Source organism: Channa argus, chromosome 21, assembly GCF_033026475.1.
Source record: "Channa argus isolate prfri chromosome 21, Channa argus male v1.0, whole genome shotgun sequence".
NCBI lineage: Eukaryota > Metazoa > Chordata > Actinopteri > Anabantiformes > Channidae > Channa > Channa argus.
In genome coordinates this window covers 15,632,327-15,658,451 of record NC_090217.1, presented here as the reverse complement: position 1 = coordinate 15,658,451, position 26,125 = coordinate 15,632,327, and the positions used below count along the sequence as shown (strand labels likewise).

General features: G+C 40.9%; 1 protein-coding gene across 13 annotated transcripts in view; it reads left to right on the top strand.

Annotated features, from left to right (window-relative positions):
• The window catches only part of nav3 (neuron navigator 3), a 361,175-nt gene that overhangs the window by 264,348 nt on the left and 70,702 nt on the right, over nucleotides 1-26,125 (top strand). For 12 of the 13 annotated variants that reach the window (XM_067489701.1, XM_067489702.1, XM_067489707.1 and 9 more), the window contains 4 exons: nucleotides 5,781-5,849; nucleotides 12,323-12,465; nucleotides 18,306-19,440; nucleotides 21,494-21,609. In XM_067489701.1, coding sequence (XP_067345802.1) covers nucleotides 5,781-5,849; nucleotides 12,323-12,465; nucleotides 18,306-19,440; nucleotides 21,494-21,609 — 1,463 coding nt within the window. The remainder of the gene's footprint in view (nucleotides 1-5,780; nucleotides 5,850-12,322; nucleotides 12,466-18,305; nucleotides 19,441-21,493; nucleotides 21,610-26,125) is intronic. The other variant, XM_067489700.1, reaches the window with a different exon arrangement.

Here is a 26,125-nt window from a genome sequence, read left to right as displayed (position 1 = left end):
TGATAGGTGTGTAGTTTACAGCCATGAAGAAGTAATAAAGCAGTGAAATGCTGTAAAAGGTCACACATATAGGCATTTGTAAGTTTTTTTTTTTTAGTTTAAGTTTCGAATGTCTATTGCATAGCAGCAGTGCTTGCAGACTGTGAGGGAGCCGAAGGCAGCAGAAGCATAGGAGGTTTTCTTCTGTGTGATGCAAATAGTGCAAGCCTTAGAAGAGCTTCTAAAGAAAGGCCTGACATGCCACACATGAGCAGCATTCCCCCTGAGCAGATCAAGTTACTGCATGGTCGCTGTGCTGTATGTGGGTGTGTGTTTCTCTTTGTCGCAGTGTACATTATGTGTGTGAAATCAGCACAGTAAGAGCAGTTAGTCTTACAGGAGAGGGTATGTGAGTAAGTTGATATTGTCGAGAGCTTTACCCTCTCTCTCTTTGGATGAGTAAGGCAATGGTGGCAGTGAAGTCAGTGTGTGTCAGTATGTCTATGTGTGTGTGGGTGGGGGGTTATTAAGTGCACAGCTGTCGCCCCCTTCCACAACAGGTGGAAAATGCTTTCAAACACACATTCACCAAATAGCAAATTTTGAAACAAACTGCTGCATCAGTCCAGCTTGGTAAAAATATAATATCATTCTAATCACATTCTAATGAAACTATTACAAAAGTTGTATTGTTTAGCAGTTTTTTTTTTTTTTTTTTAAGCTATCATAGCATCCAAATCTGACACACATGCTATTTAAGAAACAAGTACATACACATTCATGAATAAATGTGTATGTATAAAGTGTCTCAAGTAGATTTTAAAATAGACCCTCTGGTCTCAATGTCCACAACCCTAGTGATGTCTCACTCCCCGGGGCTGATGGTTAGTCATATCTCAGTGCTAAAGGCCACAGTGGAATTGTAGTCTGTTGAGTAGTCTGACAGTGATAAAGTCAGCAATTAAACTTAGACTTTTTAGCAGTGTCTCAAATGTCCTTCAGAATGTAGTCATAATAAGGAGAAGGATGGAATGTTTTTTTTCAAATTATCTCACATAATGCATGATGATTAATCTGCTGTTAGAGAGAATTGAAACCATCAAAAATAGGAAGCAGCTGTCAACATAAATCTTAAAAGCTGACAGAAGTGTGAACAAGTATAAAGACGTATAAGTGCAACAGGGCTAGTGTGTGTGTGTGTGTGTGTGTGTGTGTGTGTGTGTGTGTGTGTGTGTCTGACGCATAATGAGGCAGATAATCATGAGTGTGTGATTCTACTGTCAGACACAGATGATTTTCTACTGTGAGCTGTATCAAAATCCACTACATGTTGCATCCTATGCTGTACTTTCTGTTGCTACATAAACATGCAGGAAATCAAAATCCAGAAAAACAATCGGCATCCATTTGTTCTGTTACTCTCTTTTTATTTTAAGCTCTTAAATTGAAGCGATACTTTACGCTATATCACTGTATGGTAAAAATCCCCACAGATTTCTTGAAATACTGAAATAATTTAACCTCTCAGTTGTATGTACTATAACTGACTGGTTGGTCAGTCAATAAAGAAAAAAAAAAGTCACAGGGAGGCGTACCACAAGATGTAACCACCTCATTAGCAGGAGGAATTGGAAAGCCAGGTTGGAATTTGGGTTATATGTCATAGAACCCAATCGATATGTAGGGTCACTTGAAGACAAATCCTACGCAGTTAAAATGTAGCTTGATGCAAAACCTTTCTACTATAGTCAAAAAATGAATGTTGACTTGAATTACATTAAAGCACTGCAGCAGGTGGTCTGCTATAGATTTTGCTTGCTCTGTAACACATACATAGCTGATTCCAATAATTGTTTTTGCCTCAAAGAAGGGATGTATTACACATAGCCAAAGTGTAAGACAAAGCTGTGACACTCACTGCACATCCTAAATCCAAAGCACAAATTGAAAATAGTCTTGTGTTTAAGTTTACTTTCTTTGAACTTTTTTTTATTGGACTGTTCCAATAGGAATGTTCTTTTATTTAAGTCTCAGTGCCAAGGTGGTGAATCCTTTTTACTCCACTCCTAACACTGAGACATAATTAAATCTATTCAAAGATCTTTCCTAATTGTAGTTTTCCACAATGATAAATTCCTGTAAGCTCCAGTCGACCCTGAAGATTTAGTGTGTCTGAGTAACTTCTTAAAATGTATGATAAGCCAGAAGAATGGGGGAGTTTCAAATTAGAATTGTTAAGCTTTTTAAATGATCAAATTATCTGTGTCACAGATTATACAGACAGAGACACACACACACATTCCCACATACTCACACACATTTGGCCTACTGCATAGCTACAGTTGTAGTATTGGGAGCTTTCTATAGACAGCACCTGCTGGCCTAACTGGATTCGGTGGGTCAGATGGGATGTGTGTGACTGTGTGTATGTGTGTGTCTGAGGGGATCTCCCCATTGGCCCGAGTGCGACACCCCGGAGCCACGGGAGGTTTTGAGAGCTCGAAAACGCAGGGGGGCATAGACCTGGCAGGCCACAACAACACACCCTTCCTCTGTGACTCAACATGTCCTGGGGCGAAAAAGTTGACCCTGTGGTCTGGCGCTCTTCACGCTTGCCCACTGCCGTATCGCGCGACAGGAAAAGTCGTTTGCCATATGGAAGAGCCAACGCCCTGGCCAAGCCTGAATCATCTACTAGGTAGAGTTGTAACTGGGTTAGTGTGTGTGATAGTTTTAAAGGGACAGAGTTTGGATCCTCTGGGAAAACTTTGGTGATTTGAGAAGGATGGATTAGTGTCAATGACATCATGAACTGGTAATAGTGTGGTTACATTTTGTTTTCCTGTAATATACCATTGATTATTGTTCTTTTTCTTTTTCAGTCTTGTTTGATAAATGGAGTAGTACACAATAAGTCTTTTTGTTTGTACTGCACGTACACTATGATGAACTCAGTATTTGCTTGAGAAATATTTTTTTTAAATGAATAGTTGCAAAGTTCTATTTGCATTTTCTGTATATTAAAGACTCAACAATGATGACAGGATCATTTAAAATGGTCTTTTATTATTTTGCACCTGACATGCACCTTGTTTTGGTCATGTAAATCATGTCTCTGATAAGCCCAGTCAGAATAACTGTACCACCGTCCCTTGCGTCCCATAAGCTGAAACCGATATTGCTCACATTTAATAGGACTGTGATGGCATTCGATATCGCGCGCATGTTTACCACAGTTCCATGGACGGTTAAAACAGAGGCCTCAATGATGTATGTTGCATTTGATCAGAAGTGACAGATGGCGAGCACCCCCTTTCACCATTACAACCCCGTCCTCTTGCCCCAATCCTAGACCCTGTCCTTATGTGTGTCTTTTTCCACACTGGGAAAGATCTTAAATGTTGCGGGTTGGATAAGCTCTTCAGGCTGGGGACTCCATACCATTAACATCTTGTTTCATTGCGTTTGATATAGTTAAAGGTGCGGTGAGTAGGGGTGAGGATGGGTCTTGTGGTGGAAAAATGTGCACAACAGCCTGATACATTTGCAGACTGTTCCTACATGAGCTCACACTACTTTGCTTCAGTCTTACGCAGCCTCTGTTGCCTTTGAAGATAACCATTGCTCGGCCTCACTGCAGTACACTTCACTCTGAATGTGAACAAGTAAAGTCAAACCTTTCAATCAAACTTGTGTTTCTGAGTGCGATTGGCTTTCCTTAATCTGTCTTTTCTGTGCCATTTAGAGTATTTAATAGAGCACAAAACACAGTACTGGGAGATCAAATGTGGTATGAATTGTGAGTGAATTCGACAGTGTAATGGGACAATAGTTTCTTGACATCATTAACCAACGTGTCATGTATCATATAGTTTATGAAAAAGATTTTATGAAGGTGCTCACCACTATAATGGGAAACTGTCCTGAACTTGTTTTTTTCTGTTTCCTGCTCTCTGCTCTGACGCCTATCAGCATAACACTACATCATGAAAACCTGCAAGGTCAATTAGAAATGTACAGTGACTCTGCACTTTATCAAATGTGCTTTAAATCTGAAGTTAATGGTCCAGAGAAAGAGAGAGAGATGGAGAGAGAAAGAGATGAAAATAAAAAAAAAGGCGGGTGTGTGAGTGTGTGCATGTACAGTATTTGTGAGACACACTCTTAGAGAGTTGTTCGAAGGACATTGCTTAAATAGTCACTGTCACCCTGAGACACTGATTTGATTCTATAGAAAGTTTATTCAGTGTATTGACTGAAATCAGTGAACTGAAATCTTGTACTAGCTCCTTTTCTTGGATTTCTGCATAAGAGGAAGATTATGCATAAATAAGAAGCTGCCAAAATATTTATTATAGGGGAGAGTCTAAGCTAAATGCATGAAATAATAAAATGTAAAAGTTAATTATCAAACATGTTGGCCTTTGTCTTCAATTTCATGCAGAGTTGAGATCTGCGTACTAAAAGTAGACAGAACAGGAAATAAGATGTGATGACTGCAGTGCGTCATTCAGCCATCCAGAATGGGTAGTTTTTTGTTTTTTCACTCCCCAACGCCGAAGCAGCCCACAATCATAAAACAGAGAGCAAGTTGTTGAAATGTTCAAGAAAAGAAGGGCGTCTGAACAAACCGCTGCTGGGGTTTGTTACTTCCTCTGGTATTCTCCAGCTCAAACATGCAGCAGAAAGCTGAACGTGCCTGGTTTGTGTGGAGCAACGTAGTGGCCAGTGTCAAAAAGCGGCGCCTCCACCAGAGGTGATGTGTCTTCCACCAGGACAATGACCCGAAACACACTTCAAAAAGCACTCAGCAGTGGTTCCAAACAAAGCGCTGGAGAGTTTTGGAATGGCCAGCAATTGATTTCCGTTATTTTTTCCAAAGAGGGTGCTACCAAGTATTGAGCTAAGGGTGCCAATAATTTTGTCCAGTACTTTTTTTGGGGGGGGGTTCTGTGTGGAATTGTATCAGATTAGACTTTTCTTCTGTATTTTTTTTTTTTTTTTTTTTTTTTTTTTTTTTGTGTGTGTTGCAAATACCAACATTTCCTAGCTAAGAAGCAGTTGGGCTGAATAAAGATCTAAATTTCTTATTGGCACAAATTAAAATGATAATGGCACTTAGGATGGCAAGTCAAAACATCCTCACATGGCAAATCCTAGAGTTCACTCAGGGCATTTACACACAGTAATGAACAACAGCCTGGCCACCTGGTCTTCATTGTTTACAAGGGTGTATAAGATGATTTAAGACTCGTCTTTATATAAACGGTTCTCTACAAGTAGCTTAACTACTTCCTGACAAACAAGAATGAAACGGTGCACGTAACAGCCAGTGTTAATTCCCATCCTTTTCAGTGACTAACGGTGAGTGTTGGGTTGTAAACTATGACTTGTGCTGTGGGCATTTCCTTTTTCTCTGCCTCATGTGTAGTGCATTTTTAGGGGTTTCTTCAAACAGTGCCACCATGAAGTAGATTTTTTTTTTCTACCTTTTTATGACAGCAGCCCTCTAAATGGATGTTGCTGGTTCAATGATATGTGTGCGGTGCACCATGTTTGAGTTTTCACATTTAAAAAAAAAAAAATCAAAGAAATGTTCACTGGCATGCTGTATGCACCATTTGCTTCCTCTTTCCTCTCCCTCTTCTTTTTTTCTCTCTCTCTCTGCTACTGAATGGTTCTTCTTACTCACATTATTACATTAAGGCATGGATTAAGAAACGTCCAGCAAGTAGCTGGTCTCATTCCTCCTCTTAACCGTGTTAACATTGTGTCTGTCATCTTCTCCGCTGTCTCCTCAGTCTCACAGCACGATATGCAAGTCCTCTGGGCCACAGTGGAATAGGGTCACCACAGAAGAAAAATACGAGGTAAATATGGCAGATACTTCACATATCTCTATTCTTTCTATGATTCCTGTACTATTTATATGTGCATTTGTGTCTTTGTATGGTTGTTTTTGTTTTTATGTGGTAGTTATCTATTACCACAACAGGCAGGTCAAAGGTCAGGGTCAGCTAGAGAACACCATATATTGTGTAGATTCAGTGTTGTAGCTGTGTCGCATAGCAACTTGAACCAGTTTCTTACAGTCAGAGCGTAATAATAATATCTCCTGTTCTCTTCACAGGTGGTTCAGTCTAACACATCCTTACATTGTTAAAACCATGTTGTGTAACATACCTTTCTGGGAAAAACATTAGGTTGTGTTGGTTTGGCATTATAGAGAGGTTTTGCTTATTAAAGTCTAGGCCAGTGCCAGGGCTAATCGAATCAGTCAGTGCAATCAATGTGTTTCCATGCCAGTCCATGTGAGTAATGAAAAGAAAGCTAGTATTGAGTGCTCAGTCAGTAACTAAACACATCAGTGAGTTTTTTCCTTCCAGGCAGCCAGAATCACAGCAACAATTGAGCATCATCGCACAAAGTTTCACAGAGGCATTAAAGGGTGTTAATCTCTGTGTTCTCCAATGACGTGAGTTTTGGTGTTCTGTGTGATGTATCCTTTGAGAGTAGCCTTTTTTACACATCTTGGCAAAGAAGCTGGTGCTAAGTGAGTTACCAGAAAACTATAATGACACTTTTTGTTTGGCCAAGCTGTAGTCTGTGTCTTATAGGCAGGGAACCACACACTTTTACTGCTCTTAGTGAGAATGTAAACCCATCACACACATACACCAATCTGTAAACATAAGCATGAGCATGTCATTTACACATATAGATACAAAGAAATGTTATTTGTTCACCCACAGATCTACATACCCACACATACTGCATGTACACACCCCAGAGTCCAGTTGTCTGATGGTTTCAGCATTTGTTCCTAGAGGGAGTGGGAACCAGCGTGTTGGCAAATAGTTCCTCTCCAGCCGCTACTAAGCAATGGCAAAAATGCTGCAGCCAGCAGCTCAAGCCCTTTGGGTAGTAATCTGCCCTCTCACATCACTGACAACATACCTCACTGCTGCTACTTTGCAGAAATAGCTCCTTAGTTCCTGCACACAGATGAAGAAGTACATACACAGCAAAAACAAAAAACCAAAAAGTTAGTCAGCACTAATACTGTAAGCATCCCTCTCTTGCCATTTGATTCCCAATAATATAAGCCCAAATACCACATTTAATGGCTTTCTTGCAATCTGAGAAGATTTATTTCACTACATATTATTGTTTCATTGCCTAATCCCAGACACAGTTCTAAAAATGGGAAAACAATTGATGTCTCTCTAAAATGCCGTGCTGAGTGTAGTGAAGAGTTTCGCTCAAGGTGCTGTAGTTTTAGGGCTTTTAAGCTCTTTGTTTGACATTTTGCTCCTTAGCTAGAGGTAGATGAAGTATGCTTGTTTGCAGCTACTACACATTTTACTCTAGATGTTTGTCTAGTTTTTGAATATTCTAAACAAGTTTGGAAACATGTTGTTTTGGATTTGTTTAGACTCGAATAACCTTCATGTTGGCTCTTCCTCTTTTTTCCTCTGTTGTAGTCCACATTAAGAAATGGCTAAATGTGAGCACATTGTCTAAGACGACAGATTTGGTTTCCCAACATGAAAAGTACTGTCAGTGCAGAGGCCTTTCGTGCATTTTTGTTATCATGGTGGTTTACTTCCTGTCACTGATTTTATTTTGTTACCCCTGTGATTAACCACGCTTCGAGGGGACATTTGACCAGAACGGAAACCATACGCTTACACTCTTGTCAAACACTTAAAATATTTTGAATATAAACTAACATTGCAATGGTTACACAGTCGTGTACTGAAACATTAGAAAAATACAGACAATACAGACACAACTATTCTATACAGAATGGGTTGAAGAGTGGGTAACTATGATGTACAATTTATACCTGTTGTAAAAAAATCTTATGTAGCTCATAAAGTTCATTATCTTAGAGCAGGTGATTATGTTGGACAGGCTGTTGGTCACCCGCGCACATGTGGTATCTTTCTACCATTTTAATGAGCTTTGGATGGCCTTGGCTTTGCCCCTGCAAGTGGTGTGACTTCCTGATGTGCTAGAACAGATGTCTTACACTCTGGCAAATACAGAAGTGCAGACTGACTAGCAAAACCTTTGAATGGGAAGTGCTCCGTTCTCGGCAAGAACTATTGTTAGACACTGACTGACAGGCTGAATAATGGGATGTCCAACCTTATCTGTGTCTACTTATGACCTCACTGGCAGACCACGTCCCCAAGACCTGAAACAAAAATCAGTGTCCAGAAATCAAGCTCCATTTTGCTGATGCATTATCAAACATGTATTTTGGAAGATGAAAGAATCTGATGATAAAAGGGACTACCTCTGATTTCCATCTGAATTGCTTCAATCTCTTACTCCTTTTTTCCACTGTTTATCTCTCATTTTCTCTTGTCTGGGTTTACAGCTACATTATCTTTTCTGTCTCTCTCTCTCTCTCTGTGCCATTCTTTCACTTCTTTCTTTTGTTCTTTTCATTCCTCTTTTAAATCTTTTTTTGTTTAACTGTACTATGTTTAACTGTACTGTAATCTGTATTTGTGTGTGTGTGTTGAATAATGTTTTGTTAGTTCCGTTTTGTTTATGGATATTTCAAAATGTAAAGACTCTCTCCCTCTCTGTGTCTGTATTTCGTATTTGCTGTTATTGTATACATATACCTCTGATTTAAGTCCAGTGAAGCAGTCTCAGCTCTGGGCTGTGGACCACCTATGGCTGCAGCAACGGCTTGACTTGAACTTTTTTGGACACCAGCCACAGAGGCTATTGGATTTCTAAAGTGACTACCCACTCAGCATTTTCACTGGCCACAATTATGTCATTGGGAAATAACATAAAACTATTTGTTGACTGTGGCGCACAAAAATGTACTTGAACTACATTTACAACCCTTTAAAATGTAAATGGCCACTGGACACACCCAGATCAAGACTACATAAAATGTGTACCACTACAAAATATGAAATATTTAGCTATAAAAATGCTAAATAAAGCTCCTTTTATGAAAACATGAAGACTAATAAGAAAGATTAGCTTCTTATTGAATACAATAAAAGTGGGGTGTAGAAGATTAATTGAAAAGATGAAAACTAAACAGAAAAATACCAAGTGAAACACTCCATCTTTAAATATTCATTACCAAAGGCTGTAATACAGTACAGTTTAGAAATAATTCTCTGCACTGGAAACAAAGAGGAAGGAGGAACAAATGATTTCCTAAACAATTTAAATTCATACCTCAACTTTACATTTGATGTGTGTGTGTGTGTGTGAGTGTAAAATGAGGATCTGAGATTGAAGGAGAGAGGTGGATTGAGAGTCCTCACAGCTTCCATCAACCTAATCTTTCTTTCTCTTCTGGTCACTCTGCTCCATACGAGCGGTTCTGTGAGACCCCTTTTAACTTTTCACTGCCATACAGTACATCCCAGAATACACCATCAATTCTTTTTTTTTTCTTTATATAACTAATAGCACAAAATGTCTGAATTTAAAAAACCTCAAGAAAAGAGACAGGGATTTGCTTGTCTACAGTCGGTCAGCAGTGGGGAAACGCAAGGCTTCACAAATGCACCAATGAGCAAACACTCTCTACAGATAGTGCTCGTGTTGTTTAGCAATTTGTTTCATTATTTCAGATGCCTTTTGAAAAGACTGCAAATAAAGAAATGTGGAAATGATTGTGTTACATGCCACAGCTCAAACCCATTCCCATTTGGCGGGTTGGTGGGTGTTAATGTTAAGCCTTGGCTACAGTTCAGGGGGCTCATTCAGTCAGAGCACCAAATCTCTGCTCTCAGACCTGCCTCTTAGCATCTCTAAACAGTCAAAGGTCTACTGTTGCTGCAGTACAATGGAAAAGTGGGGATGGTAAAAAACAAAACAAACCAAGCTTAAGACAAGGCATATTTGCTGCTTTATTTATGTCAGGTTTTCACATTATAGCAGAAGTCTGTATAAAACAATTCTTGCATTGCTCAGCACATAGATAATTTAGGCAGTTTTCATCTGATTTTCAAGCTGTGCGGTGTGTGTGTGTGTGTGCTTTTCAGTTGCTGTGCCTTGTTTTATTATGAAAGATTAACCCCCATAGTAAACTGGAATTCTTGCAGCTATACACCTTTCATTTCCTTGTGTGCTAAATTATTATTCAATGCTTTCTGCGTTTCTTGTTGCATCAGAAAATGTAGTTTGCAAAACCCTGCAGCTTAAATCTTAATTATCTTTACTCATAGCAGTTACTAGTGATGTAAAAACATAAAGTAAATTGCATTCATAAATTAAATTAGATTCAGCATTGTGGTACCTACAGTACGTTAACTTCCACCTCACCTGCAATTGTTTAGTTACCTTGAATCTCTCAGTCTCTAGAATTTGCTGATTTGTTTTGTTTCTTGTGTTTTGAGACATTGTCAGACCTGCATTTTCATTGGATTGTTCTTTGCTTGGATGCAGTTTATTCGCAACATGCATGGCAAGAGGTGGAACACACTACTGTGATACAAAGTGCATTCTTCGTTGGAATAAACCTTCTGAGATCACATCAAACCATAATAATTAAGATTAATTGTAGAACTAGATTTTTCCTGTTATAAATCTGTTTCTGAAATCAACAGATGGGTGACGGCATCTGGCAAATGGCGTGAAAAAGCAACGTAAAGTTAACTTGACGATAACAACAGGTTTTTGATGAGATAATTCTTTTAGCTGCCACCTGGGAGTTGTGAAAATCCTCCAGCTGCAGCATGGCAAATCAACATTTGTCACCGGCAGCTTTGACACCGTCAAGAGATTAAGTGTGTGTGAAAGTAGAGTGGCTGACTGGGAACACAAACCTCCATCTACTGTAGATATTAGCCTTTGTTTCTCTTTATAGTGTCAGAAGACATAAAAGCAATGACAGACACAGTGTAAAACTCAGCATGTAGGTGGATGAGACAGACTGTTGATGTGGATCATGTTTAACTTGAAGTAATACAAACTTTTTTTGTGTGTCCATACATTGCATTTTCAACTTTACCTCACTCAAGCTCCTTTCTCGACCTAAAATGCAACACACATTGTTTAACTCTTATGTTCTATTTATCATATTGACTGAGCTCAGGTTCAGTATTCGAGACTCAATGGTAGGTAGGTGTGACAGAGGAGTTCAAGGTGGAGGTGGGTCTGCATCAAGGATCGGCTCTGAGCCCCTTCTTGTTTGCTTTGGTGATGGACAGGCTGACAGATGAAGTTAGACAGAAATCTCCACGGACTATGATGTTTGCAGATGACATTGTGATCTGTAGTAAGAGCTCGGAGCAGGTGGAGGAAAATCTAGAGAGATGAAGGTCTGCTCTGGAAAACAGAGGAATGAAGCTTAGCCACAGCAAGACAGAATACATGTGTTTGAATGAGAGGGACCCAGGTGGAACGGTGAGGTTACAGGGACCATAGGTGAAGAAGGTGCAGGACTTTAAGTACTTAGGGTCAAATGTTCAGAGCAACAGAGTGTGGAAAAGAGGTGAAGAGTTGAGTGCAAACAGGTTGGAACGGTGGAGAAAAGTGTCAGGTGTGTTGTGTGATCAAAGACTATCAGCGAGAATGAAAGGAAAGATATTCAAGACGTTGGTGAGTCCAGCGATGTTGTACAGCTTAGAGACTGGACATGTTCAGAGGAGATACTGTGAATATATCAGTAGAAGGATGCTGAGCATGGAGCTGCCAGGCAGGAGGTCTAGAGGAAGAGCAAAGAGGAGATTTATGGATGTAGTGAGGGAGGACATGAAGTTAGTTGGTGTGAGAGAAGAGGATGCAGAGGACAGGGTTGGATGGAGGCACAGGATTCGCTGTGGTGACCCCTGAAAGGCAACAGTCGAAAGGAAATAAAAGAGAATGGAGAATCAATAAAAGGTTGGGCAGGATGTAAAACTTGATTTAACTTGATTGATAACTTACAGTCTGTACAGAGCACATACTGTATCTAGACTTGACATGTTGCATACTTGAATCCAGGTTCAAATTTAAACACAATGTTCAAATTATTCCAATCACTCTTAAAATATAGCTTAGGACTTTTTTTTTAAACTTATTTTTAAAGAGCCCAACAATTACAAGAAGCATTACTTTTTTGAATGTGCACAAGAGCATGAAAAAATGTGAATTATCCTTGAAAGTATAGTTACTTAGCACAGATTTTTTTTTTGTTGGATTAGGGAAAGCTGCTTTAAATGTACAAATATGATGAAATGAAATGGCTCTCGAGTGCATGGGGATGAATTACACTGTTCATAATAGCACAAAACTTGTTTTATGTTTCTCTTACTTAGCATAGGTCCATCTCAATATACTGTATAAATGCTTTTCGCTTTGAATCCTTCAGGTTACCGGGGCCCTCCAGGGTACCTGCTGCCGGCAGCGGGGCCTCCAGGAGTCCAGGCTCATCCAACCTCAACCGTCGCAGCCAGAGTTTCAACAGCATTGACAAGAGCAAGCCTCTTCAATATGCCAGTGGCAACGATAGAGGTATGGAGGCATATTGCTGAGTTTACTGTGGTTGTATTTAGTGGGATTTGATGGTAGGCTTGAGGCCTGACAGTATATTCTCTGTCCCAGCCACTTGGTGGCACCACTTGCTCAGAGAGATGAGCAGAGAGCTGCATAGCATCTCAGTCTCTCACTTTGCCAATCTTTACCAGTCTGCTGAATCATCCCCTGCTTTTTTGTTCCAAATGACTTATAATGGTGCCATTAAGTGGAGGCGGAGAAAATTTTTCACAGCATGGGCAAGAGCCATTTGAGGGATGAGCGAAGGGGCAAATTCAGGCAGCTGCTCTGTCAAGCATGATGATGCTAACGAGAGTGATTATGTTTTTGAGAGAATCGCTTAAGCTGAGAGTTACTTTACATTGTATCACATCTTATTCAATGAAAAATTGATCATTCCTAAGTCAATAGTTGTTTTAACAATCTGTTTCTGCGTGGTTATGTATTGGCTCACAGTGTTTTAATTATTGAAAATATATTGCTATTGGCTCACTTACTGTATTTGTAATAACTTAAAGATTTCTCTTTGGTTCATTTCCAAGATTTATCTTGACACATTGGCTCATACAGTAATAATAATCATAAAAGCCTTTCCCATGTGTCATTTTAATAATTAAAACCATTCCTGACAAGCTTATGACGACATTATAATGACCTTTTGTGTTTGCTCACTATATAAAATCATAAAAAATATCTAGATTTAGTCTGTAGAGTTGAGAGACAGCTCTGGTTGGTGGTGAAGGAAAGACGCAATGAGTGGCATCAGACAAAGAGAGGAGTGAAAAGCCTCCAGCAAACTCTCTTTTTTGATTGTCTTTCTATGTGTCTTCCATTCTCTGTTGCATTCAGTCCTAAAGGTTCAATCACCCATCAGATTTCGGTCTGGAATTTTAAACTCTTCAACAGGAAGAGGGAGGAATGCATGTCAAGAGATGATGAGCATGGATGGAAGCAGAAGGGTGGACAGCACATGTGTGATGAAGAGTAGTTCATAGGTGAAGACAGACAATAAAGAGGGAGCAAAGATTAAGGAATTTCTATCGTATTAGTCTTGTACCTCAGTTTAAATCCAAACACAATTTAAGCTTTAGACTTGAGCAAGCTCCTGTTGATCAAGTGTATTTGATTATTTTGTGAAAATTGTTATTGTTTTGTTAAGGGGTCTACATTTTTTCAGGACCATTCACACAGTGCATTTGAGCTCTGCTAGAAAGACAAACCTTCAGTTTGCAGAGATAAGACATTGGGCACTGGAGCATCCGCTTAGGGGAGATGAAAGAGAGTTTTGGTCTAAAGTAAAAGAAAAAAAAAAGAAAAATCACTTGTGAGAAAATGTCAGTGATGCAGCCAGAACCTTGTGGGCAAACACAGGTAGCAGAAGAACAGATACAGGAAGTTTCTGCCACAAGCTATTTTCTCAAGTTGATTTTCCTTTTACTGCCAGTTCCAAGCTCCTTTTAAAGCATTCATAGGTTTACAAGTCTTTATGGATACAACATTTTTTTTTTTGCTTCCCAATAATGTTTGTCTCATCGCCCACAAGAAATTATGAAGTAAAAAATGGATGTTATGTGATTTGACAGAAGACAAGCTAAACTTTGGGACTGTCTGAAAACTGTATGTAAAATGTATGTAGTTTACACCTGCTCGGACATCGCCCGGGTCAACGTCAACATCAGTTGCCACCCTATTGAAAATGAATACGGTGGCCAAAACATTAGAACCACCTCTTCTTATAATGCACACCAGCACAGCTTTACAACCCACTTGAACCTCAATAATAATCACATAGCAGAATTATCATCTCTCTGACAGTTTTAACCTAAAAACTGAGAAAATGTAACCTTGTAAAAGTAAAATTCATGGAAGACCCACTGTATTAGATTGAAGTGGTCTTAATGTTATGCCCAATCAGTGTGTGTATATGTATCTATGTCTAGCTCTCTGGATAGAGAGATAGATCTCATTGTTATAAAATTGAACTAAAGGAAGTTGGAGCTTTTGTGTGCTTGTTGAATATGATGATATGAGATGACAAGGCATTGGTAAAACCTAGGTAAAGCTGAGCGAAGAAGCTACCGGCTTCCTCTAACAATGTGATGATTTAGAATCCGTCTAACAGTGATGTTAGATCCTAATGCCCGGAGTAGCTAAAGTTGAAATTGAGAATGTGACTAAATCCATGTTTCATTTAAAAAAGCATTCTCACTTACATTATATTACTCACAGTACATCAGTGCATTGACGCTTTATGTGTTTAATCCAACATCTACTTGTCAACAGCATGTCCACTATGTGTGTATTTCTGCATGTGTATTTCTTAGCAGAGGGTCCACCACCACCCAAAAGAAGTGACATTTTATTCCTTGGCCGCTGAGAAAAAAAAAAGAAGTCTGTTGCCATGGAAATGCCAAGTCAGTGCACAGTGAAAAGTGTGTTTGTGCTGTGAAACAGCCTCCAGTGGGGAAAGGGGAGCTTGGTGGAAGGAGTAGGGAGGGCTAAAGATGGGGTTAATTGACTAGACACACACACACACACACACACACACACACACACAGAATCTCACTAATGCTTATCACCTCCTTTTTTCACATTGATAAATTGCCTTGAGGGCCACTGCACAGCCTCTAAAAATGACACCTATACACACAAATAGAAACAAAAGATTAGATGCTCTCTGATCCACATTCAAAACAATATTCGATGGCTTACTAGAAACGCACAAAAGGAAATAAAGATGGGCAAATTTTACCTGCTGCGGGTCTATTGATCAGTCTCTCAATGATTTCTCAAATATTCTTGGTGTTGTTACCACCTAAAATGCCTGATTTGGCAGCAGCTTTTCCAAAAAGTTGCTGTGCACATGGGATATTAGCACTAACCACGCTCATTAAATCTAATTCACCTTGATTATTTCTAATGTTCCAGAACATCTAGATGCAACATCCTCTGTTATGGTGATATAAGACATGATGTAAAACAGTTTACCCCCACTTTTGTGCAGAACATCAGAGAATTGCCTTGCACATTCTGGCAGTATCTTCTGCAGACGTCCCATCTCTCCTGGAGGTTCCAGGAGTCTCCATAATTTGACTAGTACACTTGTAAATTATATACACTGCCGAAACCAGTTTTCGCAGCAGCAGTAGTTTTACATCTATGTGTAATTAATATATTTTCTTTCTTGCAATGCCACTGAGCTCTGTGTAGACCTTGATGGAAAAAAAACAAATAAGATTTGCCTATATTGAGTAAAGACATGTGGAGGTCAGTGAATGTCTTTGCCGTTAATAGAGTTTTTACACTCTGGTGCCAGATTCCATTTTATACAAAACCAGGAGAAAAAACGAAAAGTCTCTATTATAGCCTGACAGATTGCACTTTTCCCTCCATAGCCGACATTTTGCAGTGTGGCTTTTTCAAGCATGTTTTTTAAGGTTTTATAGGATGTTGTCAGAAGTGTAAGCCGGTTAAAGTGTCTCGGCCACAGCTGAAGCTGAGACACCCCCCCCACACACACACACACTCACCGCCTGCCTGAAGGGGCTTTAAACTGCAGACTGGAGGTGACTCACAGGCAGATGAACCCTGTACACTGTGCTGACTGACAGTCAGACAGACAGTCTAATGGTGCATAACTTCATGCTGTCACTGCATCACAAGCATCTCTTTATTCCCACCCCATTTTCTGCCTTTCTATTCTTTCTCCTTCTATTTATCAGCCTTTCTTTTCCTCACAAACCCCAAACTCTTTTCCAGACAGAGATGCATTGCTGCATGTTTCAGGTTTCCTGTTTTCTGTTTCACTCATCATATAAAACAAATACTACACTTATATATGTGGTTATGGAGCTTTTAGATTGTAAGAGGGGAGGAATCGGGGGAAAGTTGATGGACTGGTATCAGCTAGCCAGGATAGTGGGTAAAGGTCAACATTTATTGTACGTGCATTAAAGGATCCTCATGTGCCCTGCAGGTTTGTGTGTGTTGCTTACCTCCTTTTCTTATGGTTGCCAAGCACCATTTATTAAAAGTGGCAGAATAAAATACATCATAGCGGCTGCTGAGCTCAGACCAGTTGGAATAAATACCAGTGCATTTAATAAATGGTTAAAATGTCAAACAATTTTTTGAATAGCTTAAAAAAATGATAGAAGCCTGCAGAGTTGGATTTTACAGAGTTTAGAGAAACCATTACATCAACAGCATTTGAGACACTTTTTTACTTTTTATGACCTAATGCAAAATTACAAGATTATGTGCTTTAAAACCTGAAAGGGTGCATTTCTTCACTTGTCAGTATATTGTCCTACTATTCACTAATTTTAATTTCATGTGTACTTACTGTGGGTTAATTTCTGCTGTGGTTCTGCAAGAATTACACATTTTACAGCATTTAGAAGATTTTAGTTCAGTGTCCTGGTGTTTACTCGTAAACAAACACGTCAGTTTTCATTCAGTCTTACTCATCAAACACATGTAAACACTGACAACAGCTTAGGCTCCAAAGCAAGAATAGTGGTTTAGGCTGGTAGAAAATTACAAAGCTCTTGACTTAGGCAGTATTGCTAACAGGCAAGCAGTCACGGAAGGCGTATGAAGCAGGGTCAGTGTTTTATAGCAGGAAACTGGAAAGCAAAAGTATTTTTGATTTGAGACATGAAAACAGCAAGGCCTGTTTTGTAGACACCAGTTTCTACAGAATGGCCATCTCCATGTAATAGATTTTTGTTTAACAATTGAAAAAAACTCAGTTTCCTATTACTGCTACACTTCCTATCTACAATTATAACACAAATAAATGAAATTCTAGCTGTCCTTTCAGGATTGTAGAGGGTAATTCTTAAGAGTCAGAAAATCATCAAATAAAAAGCAAACTTTTCAGAGGTGGTACAAGCAATTTATTAAACACCTGTACAACATACTTGCAGAAACATGATGCGTTTTGTAGTTTGCCTTCACTATATTTACTGAAATTCTCTTTTTAGCCTAAAATATAAATATAGCATATATTTACATGGTGGTCACTATGCTAATGGGCGTTTGGACTCTGGATCAGCACACATCTGGCATTAAAGGACCCAGATCAGGCCACAAAATCATCCCTACTGCAAACATGTTGTCATAGGCCTCTATAGATGTGTAAACTGGGGGCTGAAGTCTCAACAGACCACCTCGACATGCCTTTGCAATAGTAACAGTGACATTTTTACTAACGTGCTATTGAAATTGTACCAATGGGGAATAAGTTCTCAACTTTATTCACATCATACAGCTCTGAAATCTTGTGAAAGTTTTCCACTTCTGCTTGAATGTTTGAGCTTGGTATGTATCAAACTATAAAGGAAGACAGCTGTAAACTCTGATTATGTTTAAATTATGTTTCCCCTGACTTAATAAAGCTAGTGAGACTCTGAGTGTATGCTCAAAACTGATTTGTTTGGAAAATCTTTGGAAAACTCGTATGTCAGAGTTAAAACTACTACTGTGTAAAATGCTTAAAATTTGGACTTATTCTATCTTACATTCGCCTACATGCATGACTATCAAAATCAAAACAAATTGTAGTAAACTTCAGATATTTGCAGAATTCTAATATAAATCACACATTTCTTTTATTAATATATCATTTCTACTGTCCACGCCTGATTCTGATTTTATTTAAAATAATGTAATTATTGCTTTAAAAGTGAAAATTTAATTTATGGATATAAAATCATCCAGAGAGACACATAATATAAAAGTGTGAATATTTTAATGAATGCAACCCTTATATATGATAATCATCTCTTCTGTTTCTCCTTTCTTTTCCATTTCAGAAGCGGTGAGGGGCATTTCAGTATCAGGAGGAATGAATGGGAGTAGTATTGGTGGGACAGTTCCCACCAGCCTCAGTGGGCAGCAGCTGGCCTCTGCCATTCCCTCACCCACCGCTGGCAAGTCCTGGCGCAGCAAGTCCATGAATCTCAAGCACAGCGCCACTTCGTCCATGCTGGCAAGCCCTACTCACTCACCCTCCACCACCCCTTCACCGCAGACCCCCGAAGCCCTTCAGGCACATGGAAGTGATGGGTCAAAAGTAGGTTCAGCCGTTAGCAGTGGAACCCAGAGGTCCATGCTGGAGAAGTTCCGCTTAATTAACCCACGATCAGCTTCCCGGGCATCACCGTCTGTAGCAGAGATGGCTTTGCAGGAAGAGGATGACTTGTCAGAGTATGGTGAGGATGGATTGATGCCCACGGGGTCGGTGTGCAGCAGCAGCAGTAGCAGTGCTACTGCTAAACAAATATCTACCAAGAACCACGCATCGTCCCTCACAGCACCTAGCAAGACTTCCTCCTCATTTTCAAAATCTGCCAGTGGCAGCAGGTCGGTGGCCCCTTCTAAAGAAAATGAGGACAAAAGCAAGTCTGGAAAATCTTCTAAGGATAGTTCTCCACCCAAAGAGGAGCGTGAATCATTTGCAGACTCCACCAAGAAGACATCCAAAATTGCCAGCCTCATCCCCAAGGGAGGAAAGCCATCATCAGGGAAGAAAGATGGCAGCACCTCCTCGGCTTTGACTGGCATCCCAAAGCCAGGACTTAAAGCTCCCTCAGCATCAACAGCAAAGCCTCAGGGTCAGTCCCAGACCCAGAGTCCGACTGCAATAAACAGCAGTGGCAACATGCGGGGTGGTGAGGGAGACAGGGCCAAGCTGACAAAAGGAGGGCAGGGAGGGAGTTTCTACATCCAGCGCACCACTGGGGGCCCAGAGGGCAAACGGACCAGCATGACATCCTCCACCAGCACCTCGGCCCTGTCTGGGTCCAGTGGGATGCTGGGAGGAGGAGGAGGAGGAGGAGGAGGAGGAGGAGGTGGAGGAGCACCTGGTGGGAACGGAGTAGTTCAGCTTCCACAGCAGCAGCAGCACAACCACCCCAATACTGCCACTGTGGCCCCCTTCATGTACAGGTGATATGTTTGCACTACCATCTAAAAGGACACTACACTACAATCTAAATTTCCAGCAAAACTTTCTGTCCCTCCCACATCCACATATACTATCATATGGACTCGTTTTCTCACAGTCATAACTGCACACGTTCAGAGAGACATGCTCAGCCACACCCTCACATCCCATGAAAGCCCAGAGTTCTCCCAACAATCAGTTTGTGCTCCCCACTGTGCATCTTGCTCCCACCTCCACATCTCTTCACAGTCATTACAGAACAAATTAACATCCCCTGGCTGCTGCTTGCCAAAAGCCTATTATTTAACTGTCTGGGTCTCATCTTTGATGTGAGAATGCAGACATTGGCAGTGATCAGGAACTCATTCCCCTTCTCTTCATTCAATCAGGATTGTTTTGATGCAAGCAGCTGGCTCAATCCCTGATGTTACAGCCATCAGAGATGCATAAAGTGGGTAAATCTGCCCAACAGGGCCAATTTTCTCTATGACAGCAGAGGTAATCCAAGGGGAAAAATTGGAGGAGCTGGGACGCTTTTGTGCTTGGAGAGAAAGAGAGTTAGGAATCCCATTAAACCAAGCTTAATCCTTCAACCCTCCTCTCAGCTACCTCCTCTGTTGTGCACAGTCAGCCCTGCCACATTCAGCAGTGCCTCTTTCCACCATTAGCATTACTTTAATCCCACACATTTAACAAGTTAAAACTGCTGTGGGTATCATTCCTGGGCAGATAGCGAGTGATAGGCAGTTATGAAGACAGCAACCAAAACTGAAAGTGTAAAAACAAATAGAGACTACTCAATAAGCATCTCTGTTAAAAGTTTGTGAAGGAGCAATATGAATCCTTGGTTGGGTTGACCACTTGCTGCATTTTTTGTGAGTAACTAGTGCTAAAACAATTTGGACATAATGAGTAGAAAGAGGTGGAACATGCAAGAAACACCACTAAAACTGCTCATGAAAATACGCGTCTCAAAAAGCACATTACCTATTAAAAAAGGACATTTCCTCGTGAGCTTGTTTCTGTAATCTCCATCTTCATCCTCCTCCTCACTTGCTATAAATGTTTTTCCTCACAAACACGTCTGACCACAGCCACCAACATGTAGACAGGAAGCATAAAGAGCTCCTGCTGTGCTGCAATATAACATCATTTTTAGCCCAATTAGGCACCTTTGTTCTACTCCGTTCTTTTTTCTTCGCCCACTTTAACTTGTTTGTTCAGCTACGCTTAACAGGCCAGTGTGGTTGTAGGACTTTGCTGAGTGTTTATGATGTGTACTTCATTCTAAGATGAACCAAGCTGGTTAAAACTTGATCAGGAAGCATAGAAATACTACAGTCATAATTTTTTCAGCTTGGTTAAATGTGCTTCTTGGCATTTCTGCGCTGTCAGACCACCTGTCAATCAAACAAAGTGGGGGTTTCTGTGAAGTCCACTTCACTGAATTATCTGTTGATGAAATAACAAATGGAGATTCTCTTACACAAAGTAACTGCTAAAATCGGAATCACAGTTTGGTTCACTATACAACAAGAAGCAGAAACAACAAAATGTTAAAACCAAGCAATGCATTGACAGAATCCTTTTATTTTAGAAGGCATATTTGGTCATTTTCCAAATTATGAATATTTTCCACAATCACAGATGCTAAAGCCAACAATGAATCCTCGCTACTCACTTTTGGTCAGTCTGCAGCCTGGACTTGCTTGTTCATTGGTGCCATTGTTGTCATGTTGCCACTGTCATTCAAAGTTCCCCATTTAATTGTGGTGTGTCTGGTGTACGTACTGTATGTACATATTGTATGTTGGACAGATGAACCACCCTTATTCCAAATCATGGACTGTGTGGATTAATGTTAATTTTTTTTTAATTATAGAAGAAATTACTTAGGAATATTGGTGTTTAAAAACACTCAAATGTCTCAGTAGAAACTGTTCCTGCATAGCTTTTTTGCAAATAACTGTAATGGCTACAGTTTAGCTTGAGTTTAACAAATGTTTTAGCCTGTCTGTGTAACTGCTCTGTATTATTTGTTCTTTGTTACTTCAGGACATTCTCAGAAAATGACTGCACTATGGTGGCCCCAGCTGACCCCTGCCTCAGCCCCACCAAGGGAGAGCTAGTCTACAGCAAGACAGCCAAACAGTGCCTGGAGGAGATATCAGGTACAACAGGTCAACACACATGCTGTGGGCTCTGCATAGATGAGGTTTCCCTGTGTGGGTGTGTGATTGTGCAGATGCCTGTGCATTAACATTTAGTTTAGCTTACATTTGAACTGCTGAAATACGTGATATTGATTCTTCCTAACATTTGAGAAAGAGCAGGCTGCAGGGTGTGTTGGAATGATAATTGAGTGTAGCTACAGGATTAGAGTTTTTAAAGGCTGCTGCTGCAGTTAGCACAATGTACTAGTGTTGTGGAGCTGGTGTGAGAGTGTGTTTTCAGTAGGTGTGTGGGGTGATTTGAGTCTGTTTGTGTTACCGGGGGATCCCTGTCCAGCACTGGTTTCATGTAGAGAAGGGAAAAGGTCAGTGCTGACAGCCAGACACAGGGAGCATCTGCAGCCCTTTGTTTGTATCCCTGCAGGCTGCCAGCATCCGTTACAATCCAAACGCTGCATCACAAACTGTGATATGACACATCATCATCCGTACATATGTACACGTTGTTTGCTTGTATTGTAAATTCAGCTGAGGGACAGTTTTTGTGTTACTTGTCATTTGACGGATACTTTTATGCAAAGCTCTTACAGTGCCATTAGTTCAGCTATTTGAACTAATGGAACTCCTTCATGCGGAGGAGGACTGCTGGCTTGCACACATAAACGAATGTAGCATGAAAACTGGATAAAGGACTATATCTGAGCTTAAAAGTCACAAAGAAATTCTTAACATGCAGAAAATACAAGAAAATGTATTCCCTTTAATTTTTTGCATTACTGTCATTTCACCTGCATAACTGAAAACTGTTTGTTAGAATTTCAACCATATGTTTGTTTTTAAAGATCAAGAACTGCAGACATCTTCATTGTCCTTTAATTACAGTCAGTGGACATCTGTGCAACTAAGCTTCTGCGGCTGAGAGTTCAGGAGTTTCTAACCACAAACTTAAATTCCTGACAATGACCAGGATGAGAGGTTAAAGCAGGCAACACTCAATCAAAACACAAACCACTGGTGCAGAAAATGTGGTCGTATTTTGCCAGTTGTGCTCTATGGGAAAAATAGTTTTGCTATGAAGATTTCTGTAAATCATTTTTGATTTTAAGATTAAATCTCCCTGGATTCAAATGGTGGAGATCATGATTTTCATTTATATCAGGTAAACTTGCAGGTATAAAAAAAAAAGCTAGCTGAATGAAAAATAACATGTCATGCTCAAGGTGAAGCCACAAAGACTTGAAGTGCCTTCAAAGCTCAGTATGCCCACGAAACAGCATGTGATTACAGGTTTGGGGATGTTAGATGGGCAGTAACATTCCGGACATTTTGCTTTGGTCTCAGCTTTTCTGAAGCCCATCATTTAAAAGATAAAATTAGACTGACCATTCCCTTTGTTTGGGGTCCATTTGAAACACTTGCTTTTTGTTGTCACTTCATTTTTCTAACCATTTCTACAGTGATGTGCAGAAATGAGTCTTTGAGAAAGAAATTCAAGTGTATGTTTACCACATATACCACATGACAAGCCTGATCATTTTACATCTTCTAGCTAAACCAATGTCAATAGACACAATACTCAAACATCAGAGCAGTAAAAACATACAAAATTCTCCTTCACAGATTTATTTATGCTTTTGTGAAGTCATTTGTAGACACGAAAAGTACAACGGTTAAGCATCAGAGTAACTGTTGTTTTATTTAGGATTAATAATAGAACATACTGTACATTTGTGTACCTGCATAGTAATGTGTGAATTTGCTCCGTGTCACTTTATGGTTTCTTAGTCTCTTCTAGATATTGGAAACCAGGATTTAACTAAACATGGAATACAGCTGTGACTAATAGCAACACCACTAATAAACTTGCATTGAGTGATGGCACTATGTCAGTTCTGCGGTCTCATTGTTGATTCATTATAAACTGCGGGCTTACTGTTTTGTTTCTCAAGATAGGATTTAATTAAGTGGGGAGGCCAGTGTGCTGCAGCAGAGGCTGCAAGCTTACAGGTGCGCTGTCTAAACAACTCGCTGTCTAAACAACTCACTGTCACATTGTGAGGAAAGGAGCTGGAGAAAGATTGAGTGAGAAAAGATAAGGGCTACTAAGAGGAAGGAACTGAACAGAAAGTAAGAGAATGAGAGGGATCGAAGGAGACAAGAGACAGTGACAAACAGAGAAGGAGGGCTGAGAGAGGGAGAGAGAGAGAGAGAGAGCACTGCAGGCTGCATGCTGGAATGAACACGCAGACTGAGAGCTATGTGAGCCTTTCCGCTGGCTTCATCGCCTGTTCATTCTCCGCTGTGAGGAGAGAAGGACCGTCAGAGAGTCAGAGGGCTGGCAGGAGAAGTGAGGCAGTGAGGTGATAATTAAAGGAGAGACAGAAGGTGGAGGGAGAGCGATAAGAGTGAATGGATGTCGTTTAATAGGGGGAAATATCAGTAGTCTCTCTGAGCGCAGGAGGGAGGGAGGACGTGTAAGTAAGGAACGGAGAGATGTGGGATCTCATTCATCCACACCCTGAACTGTGGTGAAGCAAGGGAAGCAAGAGAGGAGACAGAGATGGCATGAGGACTGAGGACGTGTGGAGGAAAGAAGTGTTTGTGTCTGGCTCAGCATTGAACAATGAGTATGGGCTGGCTCAAGGATGGATCTGGATTCTACCTATATGCCTAGGCGGGAGGTTCCCTCTCCTCTCTTCACCCTGTGCATGCTTTCACTCCAGCCCTCTAAAGCTTGGATCTTAGTTTGGAGGCGTGGGACGTGGGGACACATCTCTCTGCCTCCTCCATACTCCAGTCCCTCCTCTCCTCCATCTGCTCTCAGTGACGGTCCAGCCAAGATGTGAAACAGAGAACCACACACAGGTAGATTCACTTGCATGCATGCTATCGGTCAGTGAACCCGGACAGGTAAAGAAACAAGTGGGGGAAAAAAGAAACGAGAGTGGTAAGCAGACATGAAGAGAGGAGCAGAGTTCTCAGTGTATCAGGGTGGTAGCCCCGCTCGGCGACCTCCCCAGCCTCTTCCAGACAACCTCAACCTGCGGCTCAAGCAGCGTTCGCTCACCAACCTGACCCTGCTCAGCGATGGTGAACAGCGGGTTTACTCCTTTGAGCTTGATGAATCACCATCTCGTCTTTCCCAACCTCAGAACTCTTCCTTGTACTCATCTTCCACACAGCGCACAGGAGGCAGCCTACAGGGAAGCCCTAGGAAGGAGGGTGTCACAAGGGCAGGAGGTGTGCGGGGCACCAGGGCACGATCCCTGTCGCTCTCTCTCACAAAGGTGCTTTCTCAATCCGAACATTCACTAATCCCAGTACCTTGGCGAGGCACAGGTGCGGCTGGGCGTCCACAGCGGGCATCATATAGCGGCCACCCACGGACTGAGCCACAGCAGAAGTCCAAGGAAGAAGCGGGAACAGATGAAGAGGGCAGCAGTGGGCGTTCAGACGAGGAGCCAGCAGCACGCAGGGGTGGTGGAAAGCGGGATGGTAGGGAGAAGGATGGAGGGTACTGGGCAGAGGAGGAGGTTTCAGGGGGAGGTCCTCGTGAGGGGACGGCTCAGCTGGATAAGGAGGTGATCCTCACTATGCTGGGTGACCTGGAGCAGGTGCTGCACACACAACCTCGCCCACGTAAGTCAATATAGTGAAGGAAGGAACCTAAAATGAGCATGGATGTGGAATCTCGTAAATCAGTTGGAAATTATATTTTTCCAGTATTAAAAAATCAATTGTGACAAGCAAAAAATGTCAAATTTGTATAGGATGAAAAATAAGTCAAAGCTAAGTTAGTAGATTCGGGCTTCGAAAGGCCAGCTTTTAAAAATGTGTGAGTGTGTGTCTGCAGAAAATGGCTATAATCAGCCCTAATTCTCATCATGTAGAAGCCCATTTCTCAAAGCAAGCTATTAGTATTTTTAAGACATGAAGAGTATTTAACCCAGCCTGGGCTGTGCCATCACAGCCTCATTTGTGCAAGTCATACACACAAATGTTGCATTCTAAACCACAAGAAATACACATACCTACTACTTCTTTCTACACAGACACATTTTACACGTATACATCCTTTTTGCCACTGTCATTGTCTGTGTTTTAATCAGGCACTCTGCTCTGTGTGCACCTAGAGGGTGCCTACAGGATGCTCACAGCTACTGTGCCATACTACGTCAGTAGCTTTAACATCTAGCTTGCCAGAACCAAGGCACCATGAAGTATACTGGATATAGAAGTGTGTATTTTTGGAATGACCACCTTGGTTTTGATGCAAGAGGACAGGGACTTGGGTCGACGAGGTTCAGTCGATAAGGCAGGAGCTAGTTTTACAGGTACTAGACACTGACACAGAATGGTGAGCATTGGCAACGAGCAGATTATTGCTGTTTTCCTTCATGCACGTTGAGGAATGATGCAGCATTAAACAGAAATACCTGAGATATAGCTGATGGAAAATCAACACCTCCTCCAACTTGCACTTCCCTCAGTGCCTATAATTCCCCCAGCCAACATG